Source organism: Spea bombifrons, chromosome 4, assembly GCF_027358695.1.
Source record: "Spea bombifrons isolate aSpeBom1 chromosome 4, aSpeBom1.2.pri, whole genome shotgun sequence".
Classification (NCBI taxonomy): Eukaryota; Metazoa; Chordata; class Amphibia; order Anura; family Pelobatidae; genus Spea; species Spea bombifrons.
In genome coordinates, this window is record NC_071090.1 from 74,137,560 (window position 1) to 74,151,207 (window position 13,648).

General features: G+C 39.4%; 1 protein-coding gene across 1 annotated transcript; it reads right to left on the bottom strand.

Moving 5' to 3' along the window:
- Nucleotides 1–4,642: 4,642 nt before the first annotated feature.
- On the bottom strand, nucleotides 4,643–13,328 carry ISLR2 (immunoglobulin superfamily containing leucine rich repeat 2). Its single transcript, XM_053464501.1, has 2 exons — nucleotides 13,118–13,328; nucleotides 4,643–7,171 (listed from the first exon to the last, which is right to left on the bottom strand). The coding sequence occupies exon 2, from the start codon at nucleotides 7,161–7,163 to the stop codon at nucleotides 5,127–5,129; it is 2,037 nt and encodes a 678-aa protein (XP_053320476.1). The 5' UTR covers nucleotides 7,164–7,171; nucleotides 13,118–13,328; the 3' UTR covers nucleotides 4,643–5,126.
- Between the last annotated feature and the right edge of the window lie 320 nt (nucleotides 13,329–13,648).

Genomic DNA, 13,648 nt, shown 5'->3' on the forward strand with positions numbered 1-13,648 from the left:
GGGGGCAGCGTTTGTTTCACAACTTCCTTCTTGTTGTTTTTCCTTAAAATAATCTGGTGAAGGCTTTACACATTTATTTATGTGTTTTGTATGCAAGGCCATGAATGTAAGATCCATAATGTTTCAATTAAGAAATTTAACTAGCTATGGATCTCAGAAAAACTCTCAAACACTGCAGAGTATGTTACGGTCATATAAAAATGGCAGAGCAGCAAAGTACTAAGAAAGAAGGAGCATGTTCCCAAGAGAGGTTAATAGAGTGTCAGCTCCCCTCCCGTTTACCAATAGCCTGCAGTAAAGACACTGTTTCGCTGGTTTGAGGAGTCTGAGGCAGGAGGCTGGGAGTGCAGCTGTTGACAGGCATTGTACATGCTCCAGCAATAATCCAATGTGCGAAACAAGAAACAGACAGAGCCAGGATGTGAAGCAGAAACATTTCTCCATCTCGTATCACGCTGTGCGTGTCTAAAAAAAAAATATAATAAGTGGGAGAGAAAAGAAGGCTTGGGTTGGGTCACAAAAGATATAGAGGAGAACTAGAAAAAAATGGTGCCATTTTGTCACACCAAATATTGATTTGATTTTTCTTCTGCTTACCCAGATTGTTTTGCCTCTAACTCCGTTCCTTGACGCATTTTCCACCTAGGGGAGTGATGGTAATCCGTGCATAGAAAACATAAGCAAAGGCTACTATGATTAGAACATTTTGGGCCATTCGGAAAAGGCCAGATAAGTCTAGAACAATATACTACCAAGTCCATTAGAGTCAAGCCAGTTTAAGCCCGACTGATGCCTTTCTGGATCCCTCAATGTGTCTGATAGGACTGGCCAGGCTGCTTAATACAAATTCTTCCAGTTGTGTTTTTATACTGGCTATTCCTTGTCGACTAAAAGTCAGCATAGACATGTTGCTGTGCCTCACTGAATTAATCAGGCTATCTCCTCATCTTCCACCTTTTTGACCCCATTTCACTTATTCGATCTCGCATTTTAATTAGCACCAGGATGGGGCTGATGGAGTACACTGAGGTTACTGATACACTCGTCCACATTTTCTTCCAATGCTGCTAACACATCACATCCTTCAGTAGACAGGACAGTGCACGCTGCAAGAAAGCAACAATCTGGATGTCTAGGCTGGTGTCAGCTCAGCCCTTGCTCTTTTCTAGTTCACTTAGTTGGGCTGGTTAACATACTCTTATCTCTCCAGCCCACTTCTTGGTTGCTCATCAGTTGTCCTCCAGTGGGAAAATTGTCTCTGTCTCTAGATCATAGAGAGGCAACCGTGTCACCACCCCAGTAGCTTTGCACTCTGCATGGGTGCATGGGTCACCAATATTATACTAGCCTTTTAGTATACTTGTTGGAGGTGTTGTGTGTGGTACGTGGTTTGTGCAGCTAGGTTATATGCTTTGACTTTATTTGGCAGAATGTTGCCAGGCAGGCCCCTCAGCAAGTATATGGAGTGATTCAATGTTATGTATTAAATGTATCAAAAAAAAAACAACACACTATTTTCCCATCAGTAAGTCATATTTTACTTGTAATAACCACCACAATATAAAAAAAACCCTACAAACACCAACCCTCAAGAATAGCATACACAGAATAATACAAAGAATCTCACATTAGTATATTTCCATCTTAACTGGATGAAATTCACAATTAGGAAAAATAAAAAAGTAGGAAAAATATGTACAGAATAAATATATGTATCTGTTAACATGTATGTGCGTAAAGACAGTTTACTGGCACTCAATGATCTGCTAAGCTTCTTAGTGAGACGTTTATCCACGACCAGTTCACTCAGTGGCATATTCATTAATGCATTGTATGGGGGCTGTGCTGACTTGGTACAGACTTCTGTAGTGTACATGGCCCAGGTGGGAAGATCAGAGATCTTCCTTGTAAATGGTCTATAGAGCAGTAGCACACTAGGGAGCCTGATTACCATATCTGGGAAATGGGGGTGAAGCACCACTTTGTGGGGTCTCCAGGTCATGCTGCTCCATCTCTGGGGTGCATGAGCTGCGCTTAGCCATGCCCACTCTCTACCCATTTCCCCTCCCACTCCCATTCATTTTTCCCTGCCCTTATCAGTGGTTAGCCCCACCCATTGAGTACTGCCCTCTCACAAACTCACTCCCCCAAAAGAGCTTGGGCTCCGGGGAGCCTGACCTAAGAAGCTCTCAGGTATGCTGATCACCCAAGAGGGTTATCTGCCCCCAGGTTTTGCAGCTGATTTCAGTTTCTAACACTTACTGATGCCATCTAATCAGCTCACTGTCTTGTCTCAAACACACAACATATTGCCTGTAAATTTAATCTGGGAAAGGTAGGCAGCAACCGGCATTGTGAAGAACATTTGACTAAATCCCCCATAGATGTCAATGCCTTTCCCAGTCCATGTCGCAGACTTAAGCGTCCTTGTGCAGACACTGTGACTCTATCAAAGTGGGAGCTAATAGAAAGCCAGTTTCACTAGCTTTACAGGAGAGAGTGAAAAGTCACCCAGGGCACCAAACTCTTTTTATGGTCAAGAGTGGCTTGAACCTTGAATAGAAAAATAGGGAAACTATAAAACAAAGTAAAAAAATGTGTATAACTTGTATTTTCAGGGTTATTCTTGACTTTTGATGTTATAATTTCCCATATCTATTTCATTTCTATTTTACTTAAACGTTATTTCCATAGCAAAACATTAAATATTTGTATTTCGCTCTTTGCCTGAAACTTTCAGGCAACCTTTACTTTATAGTGGCTCCACTATTCCCATTGCTTGTAACAAGTTTGTCATTTCAATAACCATTGCACCATTCATCAATCCACTGCGTGCCAGATGTCTTCCAGTTCTCACAATACATTTATGTGTGAAGTATATACATGGTACACGCAAGTACACAATGTTCATGGGTCAATACATTTGAAGTATTTCAATTACTCATTGTGAACCATACACAGTAACGTATATGTAACCGGTGCAGCATAAAGTGAATTGAGATGTCATCTGGTTTCCATGCTTAAGTATGTCTACACAATCTTTCTACGCAAATATATAAAAACGGTTAAAAATTGCTTTGTCACTAAAATGCATTATTGTAAAAAAAAATCTTAGGAACCCTTTCATGAGGATTGTGCTCATAGAAACGGAAAGGATTGATTGTGCATCAGCTTGGCTTTTGACTTCACTAGAGAGTGGAAGAAGCTTTTCATATTCCCATGGGGCAGGATCCAGGGCTTTTAGATGATATGGCTCGATGTAGACATACAGCAGATCTGCATTTGCCATGCTTTTTACCCATAATTCTCATGCCTTAATGCAATAACAAACCTCTGGGATTTAAGTAAACCTTGTTTTCTAATTGTCAGTGATGATACAAAAGGATCTGCAGTAATCACAAGAGAAACTAGTGATTCAATGTTCTTCTTTGTTCATATTCCCACCCTTGTAGGTGTATATTTGCTTCCACCATATTATTCTCACACCCAAAAGTGGACAGATCAGATGCAATTTGAGGGGGTCATTAAGGTTGGATTTAAGACCCGGAACACAAGCTGAGCCAAGAAAACCAAAGTAAGGACATATAGAAAAGAAATCCCATTTTTACCTCCTCCACAGCTCTTTGATTGGTTTTAACACTACCTTGTCCTGGCTCTGATGATTCATGTTTTAGATGAGCCAGATTTAAGCTTTTAGTGGCTTCCTTGCTAGTTTCCACATCTTGAATAACGCAAGGACTGTATGACATAGGCATGTCCTTAAATACCTAGTTATATGGCTAACAGACTACTCAGCTCCTAAAAAAACACGTTTTTGTGCTAGTGCTAGCGCAATCTTCATGCTGACTTTTTAAACCAGTACTAGTAAATACAGGCACAATGTTTTAGCCACGGATAAACATTGCACTGTATTCCTGAAATAAGCACACAAACAAATACATACAGGTTGTGTATACCAATGCACACTGAACTGCAAAAAGCACATGTAACCTGTTCTGTGCACACATATACATTATCGTGCATGGGCAATACATGCATATATACTGTATGTCTGCACACATGATTCTGTGTATTAACATAGACTGATATATATATAGCTCATAATTCACAATGCTGTAGGTACTACATATGTCAGCAAGCTTTTCTATAGACGTATTTACATGTCACATACACTGTGCTGCACGCACAGGGCTGGATTTTACAGTAAGATCTAGAGAGCGTCTAGGGGTTTAAGGCTGCCAGCCAAAAAGCCTAAACTATATAATTGACATACACGCTGGGTATTCTAAATATAAATATTTTCACAACACTAAAATGTTGCATTAAATGGAATCAGGACTAGAACTGGCAGAATGCCAACATCATTTTTACTACAGGGTAAATCAGAGAGAAGGGTTATACTCAGCTCACTACTCTCACATACGACAGGCCAAATCCAGACCTGTGTTTACCATATGTTTGCATGCAGCAACCATAGAAATGACTGGATATAAAGAGGTAATTCGAACTACGTGCACACAGAGAGTTTTGTGTAGGTTTCTGGCACCATATGATTTAAAGAAAACTTATCACAGAAATGCGATATATTGCAGTAGTCTCTTTCTGATAGCTCTCACCTTACAATGTTGTTTTTATGTTATGATTTTTGGTTATATGTCTATCTGAGCACCTTGCACTTATTATCTGTTAAGTTTTCCTTTTGTTTCGTTGTGCAATTAAACAGTAAGTGGTTCTGGTGTAAGTAATCATTGTTTGCTACTGATAAGAAACTAAAATTTCCAGAGAAATAATCCACATACTTTGTTGCGTGAGGGTAGTGTAGAGCTAATATGATCTTACAGAAACAGACCTGGGTTTAAACCTTTTGGAATATTAAATTCATGTATTTCTGCAAGACTGCGAAATGTAATATTACTGCTGCAAAACACAACTGAGAACTTCCTGGTTTCCTACAAACCCACTTTTGTAATCATTTTGATATGTATTTGTTGGGGTCTTTGGCAGTTACTATGTTAAATCTTTAAGGTTCACTTATCCCCCTATCTCATCTCAGATGAAGAACTAATTCTGGCACATATTCTTGGGACAAATTTTAATGTATGGGGGGTAGCACTGAGTCATACAGGTCAGTTTGCAGGTTGTTTATAATTGCCATTAATTTCCTCAGAGATGGTCACAGCTTCTGCCCCAAGAGGAAGCCTATCACTATACTCTGAACCTACTTCAAAATCTTCTGGGTTAGTTTTGGATTGGGAATTAGGAAGGGTCTCATCCAGGACACTTCCCTCTGGCTCTCCTTCCCCCTCCCCCTCCACAGGCACTGCTTCAGCTTCCCCTTCCTCAGCTTCACTGGGGTTATAATTTTTCTCTGACTCCACATAAGAAGCTCTTGGGTCAAAGTCAGCATCTATGCGCTTTTCCATTGGATCAGGTTTGTGGGCCTTCATTATGAGTTTATAGTTCTTCCCATGGTACTTAGAAAGTAAGTGACAACAAGTAGCTCCCATCAAGGGTATGGTAGCCAACCCTAAAAGAAAAATGCTCACCACGATAATGATGATTAAAGAGGGAACTTCTTTCTTGGTAGTGAAAACAACTTGCACTTGGCAGTCTTCACCTTTGTAAGTTAAGCATACTGAATAGTTGGTGCCAGGAGTCAACCCTTGAAACCAGTAGGAGTTAACCTTGTCTTCAATTTCTGACCACTGGACCAAAGAAAAGCCATTGCGGCTCTCTTGGCATAGGTAGAGCATCTTGAGGCGATTTTTGCCTGGGCTTGATGGATAAGGAGTGATTTGGACCTTTGCGTCCTTTTCAGAAACATCCAGCGCAATCACCCCAAGATCAAATATATGGGGTTTAAGGTTGGAACTTTCATTAAACGCATGATTTGATACATGGTGACTATTCACGTTTCGGCCACATTTATTTTCAAATGTCACTGGATGGTCTTGGGTTTCCAGGATGCCCCCTTCATTTATATTTGTTCCCTCAGTTTCTCTAGTGGGCAGCACAGTCTTAATTTTTTCCTCTGGTGTATCTGATTTGAGAACACTGTTCCCTGACACCTTTACTCCAGATTTCTTCCCCTCTGAAGATGTTTTTCCAACTGTTGGATCCTCCAAGGTCTTGGTGGGATACTTCTGGCTTCCTGCCACTGAAACGTTGACTGAGCTCTGACTGCTTCCCATTTCATTAGTAGCTTGGCATGTGTAGGTTCCTTCCATCTTCTTGCTAAGGTGTGGAACTACTAGAGTACCATTAGAATACACCAAAAAGTTACCAGAGGCACTTGGCTTGGACAAGCTGGTGGGTACCTTAATTTCTGTCTCTTGGGTGGAATTGCGGACTTTCCACTGGATGGCGGGCATAGGGCTACCACTCACCATACACTGCAGAGTTAGAGTGAATCCATCATAAAGCTCTGTGTTGTCCAGGTTAGGGTGATAGCTCAGCTGAACAGTGGGTAACTCACAAGGCAACTCTGGGATTTTAGAGAGGGGAGTTCCACGGAGATCCTCTGGTGAAGCACATGTAAGTGAATCCTTTTCAGCCACTGTTACCTGAGCTTCCTCCATCCATTTTTTAAGCCACATGACTGAGCAAGAGCAATGGAATGGATTGTTATATATTTGAATGTGTAAGAGGGAAATTAGTGGCTTAAAGGTACCCTCCCGTATGACGGAGAATTGGTTATTGTTGATCCTTAGAGATCTGAGATCTGTAAGGTTCTGAAAAGCATCCAAGGGTAGGTTAACCATCCGGTTATTGTTCATTTTTAGAAGCTGGAGTGCAGGTAAGCTAGCCAAATCCTCCCAGGGAAAGTCAACAAGTTGATTATGACTAATGTCTAGATTTTTTAGGTGTACCAGTGTGGCCAAAGTGCCCTTTTCCACTGAACTGATCTCATTGTGAGCCATCCACAGTGATGTTATCTGGGGCACTCCCAAAAAGGAGGACCTTTTAAGGGAGCTAATCTTGTTGGCAGAAAGGCTGAGGGTTGTGATATTAGAAGGAAATCCAGTTGGAACCTTCTGAAGTTTCTTGTAAGTACAGTCGGCAAACTGCTGGTTATACTTATCCACACAGGTGCAGGTATCAGGGCAACTTTGAGTCAGCACCAGCAGAGCTGCAGCCACAAACAGGAACAGAAAGCTGGCCATTGTCTTGCCTGCAAAACACAAGTAATGTATAGGCTGTTAGGATGTTAGGAAACTAATAAACAGTATGTCATGATGCACAAGAATATTCTAAAGAAAAAGAAAACAGTAATTGTACACTATTACTTATGTTGTCAAGTTTTATGACTGAGTATGGTTTCACATAGAAACATACAATTTGATGCAGATAAAAACCATTCGGCCCATCAAGTCTGACAATTTTTCCTGATGTAAAGATTCAAAACTTAATTAGTCCTTGGCCTCCTTAGATTTTTGCCTTTAGCCTTATGATGTCATACAATGGTGCTCTGTAGCTAGGACAGTAGCTGTGGAGGTGGCCATATTTTTAAGTTGTATACAGAGTGCCTACTATTTCTATTTATGCCTATGACTTCATTAACGCTCTGATGAAAGATAGGTTATATTGAATTGTTTTTAATTTTTGGAAATGTAATGAAAATTTACATTAAGCACAAGTGTATTTAAGCAAAACATGTAGAACAATTAAAATCAGTAATCAGTAATCAGTAAATAGGAAATTAAAAGTAAGTGACTAGCATTATAGTTACAAATTTTGCAATAATTATATTTTTGGCTTATGTGATAAAAAGCCATGGTGTTTGTCCAGCACTGCAAAAAAAATGATGCTATATAAATCAATAAATAATAATACATATAAGTAGGGCTGAATTATTTAAAAATGCTTCATCTACCCTATTACCGTTCTGTTTGATCCATGCAGGTGCAAGCTTGTGATACACACGAGCAAATCCTCCATGATACAGGGGCCTGCCATCTTGTTGAGGCAGTATTTGTGCTAATATATATTATGTATAAATCATAAGATAGATACCCCTATATCTACAACTAGTAGTAATATAATGACAAACATCACTAAAAAAATATGTTAACTCCTCACCTCCAATATGAACAACCACACTACCTCCAGCTGGTGATTGTCAGTAAAGTGACATGTTCCTCATTCACTTGTGCAGTATACACAGTGTACTCCCAGTATGGGAGATGATAACCACATGCAAGAAAATGGCATGGCCTCGATGACAAGAATTCTGTCCCCAGAAGTAATATTCCTGATCTATTCCATCAGATAATGTTACAATGTCACACCAGGGGTATTAGAATCAAGCAGTTATCGTTCGCCGCCAGTTGTAACTAGCCCCGAATGTTGGTGTGCGGAAGGATAGGGAGATTTTCCTATTAACAAAACTCGCTTTATCAAGCTAATTAGCCCATTGGAATAGACAGCATGAAACTGGTGATGATCGCTGGCGATAACCCGATTCGCGTGTGCTGGGTGGCCGTCTCCAGGAGGGGTGTGCTCGCTCATCGGCGGACGTTCCCCACCCCGCCAGAGGACAACTCAGGACAACAGGTGCCTGTGGAATGTGTGCATCCATCAGCGCAACGGCAGCCTGTGAGAGCGGCTACCAGCCCGGCATCGCTAAACATCTCTGTCAGACACGAGTGTCTCTATTATCTTGTCCCAGGCTGGCAGTCTGCAGGGTATCAGCCGTGTAATCAGCTGCTCATAGCAACGCAGCCTAATGGAGGAGCGACAGAACATCTCACCTTGAGCAGCACAACACAAAGCCGAGCTTCTCTATTGTGTTAAATGCACGGATTAGTCACTTAGTGCCAATTAACGTGAACACAGAGCACATGCACAGTGCGCGTACAAATAGTGCCTGGCGCGCATTTATCACACCTTATCGCTTTCCGCACTAAAGTGCTTTCCATAGCTCTATCAATCTATATATATATAGATATAAATATATATATCTGATATGTAAGGAGAACAAATCTCGCTCTGTTCTGACACTATTTTACATAATATATATATATATAGATAAAGATATACACACACACACATAATAGTATATTTTAGCATTTATCCGTATTTTATGGTATAAATACATATATATATATATATATATATATATGTGTGTGTGTGTGTGTGTGTGTGTGTGTGTGTGTGTAGATGCTAAATACATTCCCAAAGTTAATTTTGAGCCTCTGAACTGGGTATACACAGTAACATGTATAGTTATATATGTACAAAACATAAGCACACTAAGGAATATAATTGTTGCAGTATTTTGATTATTTTAGTTTCATTGTACAACGTATGGATTTGTGCTCCTATATTTTGTTGTGACTTCAATATTAATACTAAAACATCAACAGCAACAAATTAACAGATATAGGAAAGGCTGAACTTGATGGACGCATGTCTTTTTTCAGCCTTTATAACTATGTAAGTATGGACCTACAAATATTTGATTTACAATAACATATTTAGTTTAAATACCTTCATATGCTTTTCAACAGAAACAATATTTCGTATTTTAGTAACCAGCATATCTAGTTTTCCCTAAATCCGTGATATATATATAATATATATATGTGTATGTGTGTACTTATTCAGTAATCTTGTATTCGTTTTAGAATGTCCGCTCCTTTCAGCGGGGCACGTCTGACCCTTTGTTTCTTGAAAACCACAATGTTGCACTGCCTGTTTTTTTCCTGTTTACTCAGTGCTGCGCTGCAGTATAAAAATATTACTATTATTATTTTGTTTTATGTCGTGAATAACAAAAAACTATCACCCTATCGTTACAAACAGCATTTATTATCGAGTATACCTTTTTGTTGAAATGCGTCTGTGGGAAAACATTAACAATAACTATATATATTTAATTCCATTCCATCGTGTGTGTATATATATATATATATATAGCATTCCCCTGTGTGTGAGTTTGTATATATATATATATATATATCTATATATATATATATATATATATATCATTCCCCTGTGTGTGAGTTTGTGTGTGTATATATATATATATATATATATATATATATATATATATATATATATATATATATATATAGCATTCCAGTGTACATGGTAAAACATTTATACAGTACATTTTTATATATTGTACATATATAAATTATATATATATATATATATATATATATATATACACACATATATATTCAGTATAGGTGAATTTTCTAACATGTTAAATAGAGGCACAGTGTATATAATTTTTAATGTAATCAAAAAATGACATTTTGTTTTTTTGTTTTTTAGAATTCGAATATCTCCCATATGTTTGATACAAATTGTATTTTTAATTTATGAGCATGTTCAGATATATATATATATATATATATACATATGTGTGTGTGTGATGTATATTTAATTGCTGTATGAGAGGCTGGACAGACCGACAAACATTCGCACATGGATCGCTGTGTTCTCCATGACCTTGATACAAGATTTGATTAGAAACAATTAGATTTCAATTATGTGTGTTTCTCGAGTTTGCTTCTTAACCTTTGTGAACCTTCCCAAGCTACCCGTCCTGCCATTCAGATCCACACCCGCCAAAACATCGCCCCCACCCCACACCCCCGCCGGGCTCTCCCCTCTATCAGTAATTTTTTTCCGGTCCAGTTCTAGGCAGCCGCTCCGTTTCCCGGTATTGTATTCCTTCCACCGACCCCTCCTTTGCTTTCCGTTAATTCTCCCCCTATTTCCGCACAATTTTCTGTAGATTAACCCCAATTCTTTTTATTCACATTAGGGGGTGATTCATCAGGAAAAGCAATCAGTCCCGGTACTCTCCGCACCGTCCCTCCCTGTTCATCTCGTTTCTCCGTTCCTCGTTTCGTGTAATTTGAAGGCTCTTTTCTGCTCTGGTAAATGTCACCTCAATAATAGCTTTCTTTTCATCCCCAGAGAGCCCGCTCTGGAACCCACATCTCCATTTTAAAAACCCTTTTAAACTTGACATGCCGCCTGAGGCGTGCAAGAAAATGTGCTGTTTTTCTTAATCCTTGTTTTTCTTTCTCAGCTTCCACGGCCAGATCTGCCGATCACTCATTCTCTCCGTGCTCTGTCCCAGTCATTTGCTAAATTAACCTTAAATGCTGCACCGACAAAGGCGGCAGGTTGGGGGGACACACTCAGCCCGTCCTGCTTTCAATGGGCCGCTGGACCCCATGCTGACAGGGCACGGAGGGGTTAATGCAGACATGCATTAAACATACACGGGGAGAACAAGAGGGGGGGTGAGGGGGATAATTGTGTACAGATTGGTACAAAAGGTCACAATAGATGGGGAAAGCGATTGTCATCCTGATACAAAGTAATAAGGACAGTCATTAAAAAAAAGTTTCAATTGAAATGTGAGAAAATGAAATGTTACAAACGATAGATCTAGATTGATGGATAAATATAGGAAGATACATATATATGGTTATAGGGATAGATGTAGATATGGATAGATGGATGTAGAGAGATATATAGATATGGATAGCTAGGTATAGATAGATGGATGGAGATAAAAGATAGGTATGGATAGATAGATAGATAGATAGATAGATAGATAGATAGATAGATAGATAGATAGATAGATAGATGATATATAGAGAGATAGATGGATATAGACAGATAGATAGTTGGATTATATATTATTTTTATTATTATTAATACTAATCATGTGTACAGTGTATGGATGTAACTATGGAGCTGTCTGTCAATCAGTCTATGTGTGTCCACCTGTCTGTCTATCTCCCCTGATGGGACAGGTAACTGAAAGTGGATAGACACGTCTACATACAGAGATAGTGTTGGGTTAGACGGATAAATGCGTTCATCGACACAAAGTACTAAAGGAAAAATAAATATATTTCAATATAAAACACGCACAATATAAAACAGCACTTTGCAGATAACCGTGTGTGGATGGATTGCTGCGCTCTACATGGAACTCCCATATGTTTAAGTGAATCTAGCCAGCCATAAACCAGAACCATGAACCTCTCCTAGGGGAGGAATAAACCGGTAGAGGCTCATTGAATTCATCAGGAGCTGTCCACAGTGCTGCAATAAATTCTCGCTGATTAATTCCCAGCCACTTGAAGGAGCACATTGTCCCAAGCTCAACATGTTGCTTTTGTTGGAAGTAAAACATCTCCTCCGAGGATATTCTACTGATAAAAATCAGGTCCTGCAGCTGCTAACTCGCTCCTAGCAGTTTAATCCCTCTAAATATTACTGTACAGATCGCTATCTACAGTACATCCAGTCTTCTCTGTGTGCAGCTAGTGCGGAAGCCACGATAAATAAGATACTAGACACATTCAGCATGAAAGTGTGAGCATGTGCCCTTTAATGTACTCCTTTGTAATATACTACATAGGGACACGTGTTCCTTTAAGTGGATAGATATGCACCCTGCTTTATAAGATAATATATCTAGATAGATTGATAGATATATATATAGATAGATAGATAGATAGATAGATAGATAGATAGATAGATAGAGAGATAGAGAGATAGATAGATTAATTCGATTAGATGGATATATGGGTGGCTAGGCAGACAGACAGACAGAGAGCGATCACAAGCATATATTTTGGTAAAGGCATAGGTTTAACACTGTATGTGGCAAAGGGTGCAAAAGCCTACCCCTTGACAATGAAAGCGTTAAATGCACACAGCATATGAAGCTATAGAATCAGAACGTTGTGTACAACAGACTATATTCGACCTGCATGAAGTGCTGCCTCCTCACTGCATGGTAATGCAAATCTTTATCTAAGATGGAATGGCTATACATGTCCAGCATACACATGTAGCTCAAGGACAAGTTAAAATGCATACACGTCATTTAGTGCATATATATATATATATATATATATATATATATATATATATATATATATATATATATCATTCAATATTAACACTATTGGCAAATAAATGGATCTATACAGGTAGCTACCGTAGATGTTTCTAAGAATACATGCGCATACATTATGCATCAGTCAATCCAGTGACACATATGGATACGAGTCTGCATGTCTACAAAAGATCACCCCCAATTATCCACAACCCCCATATCAGAAAAGCTGCTTACCTCCTGAATCTACCTTTAGGATTTGGTGTAAAGGCTTTGTGAAACGGGTTATCCAAACTTTGGGAGCTGTCAAAAATGTAGACAAGGTAAAAGAGGTGTCTACTTAGGTGGAGCAGCCCCTTGGGGTAAAGGGGTGTGGGTTCAACATCACCCTGTCTGCCCCCCGTTATTAGGAAGGGATGAGTAGAATTTTGTAGGGGTTCTCAGCCTACCATCAATAAGCTGCCCAGTGTTCTCTCATTGTTAGTCCACTCCCACACCCCACCCAAAGCAGATCCTGAGTGGGTTACAGCTGTATGGACCCCCCCACCAGCAAATGGAATGAAACATTAATGACACATCAGTGTGTCCCTGATCTGTACCCCTCCCTTCCACTCCATGTATCTGACAGTTCCCCACCCTCCCCTGCCCTGCTACTCACTCCTTTTCCTATTCCACATTCAGATTCCTGTTTTCATTGCTGTGTGCAAATAGCTCCAAAGCACATGATAAGGCATTCTGGCTTAAAAGACACATGAATAAATGCAGGAA

Excerpts from the sequence above, each read along its gene's own strand:
- ISLR2 (XM_053464501.1), bottom strand. The coding sequence starts at position 7,163 with ATGGCCAGCTTTCTGTTCCTGTTTGTGGCTGCAGCTCTGCTGGTGCTG.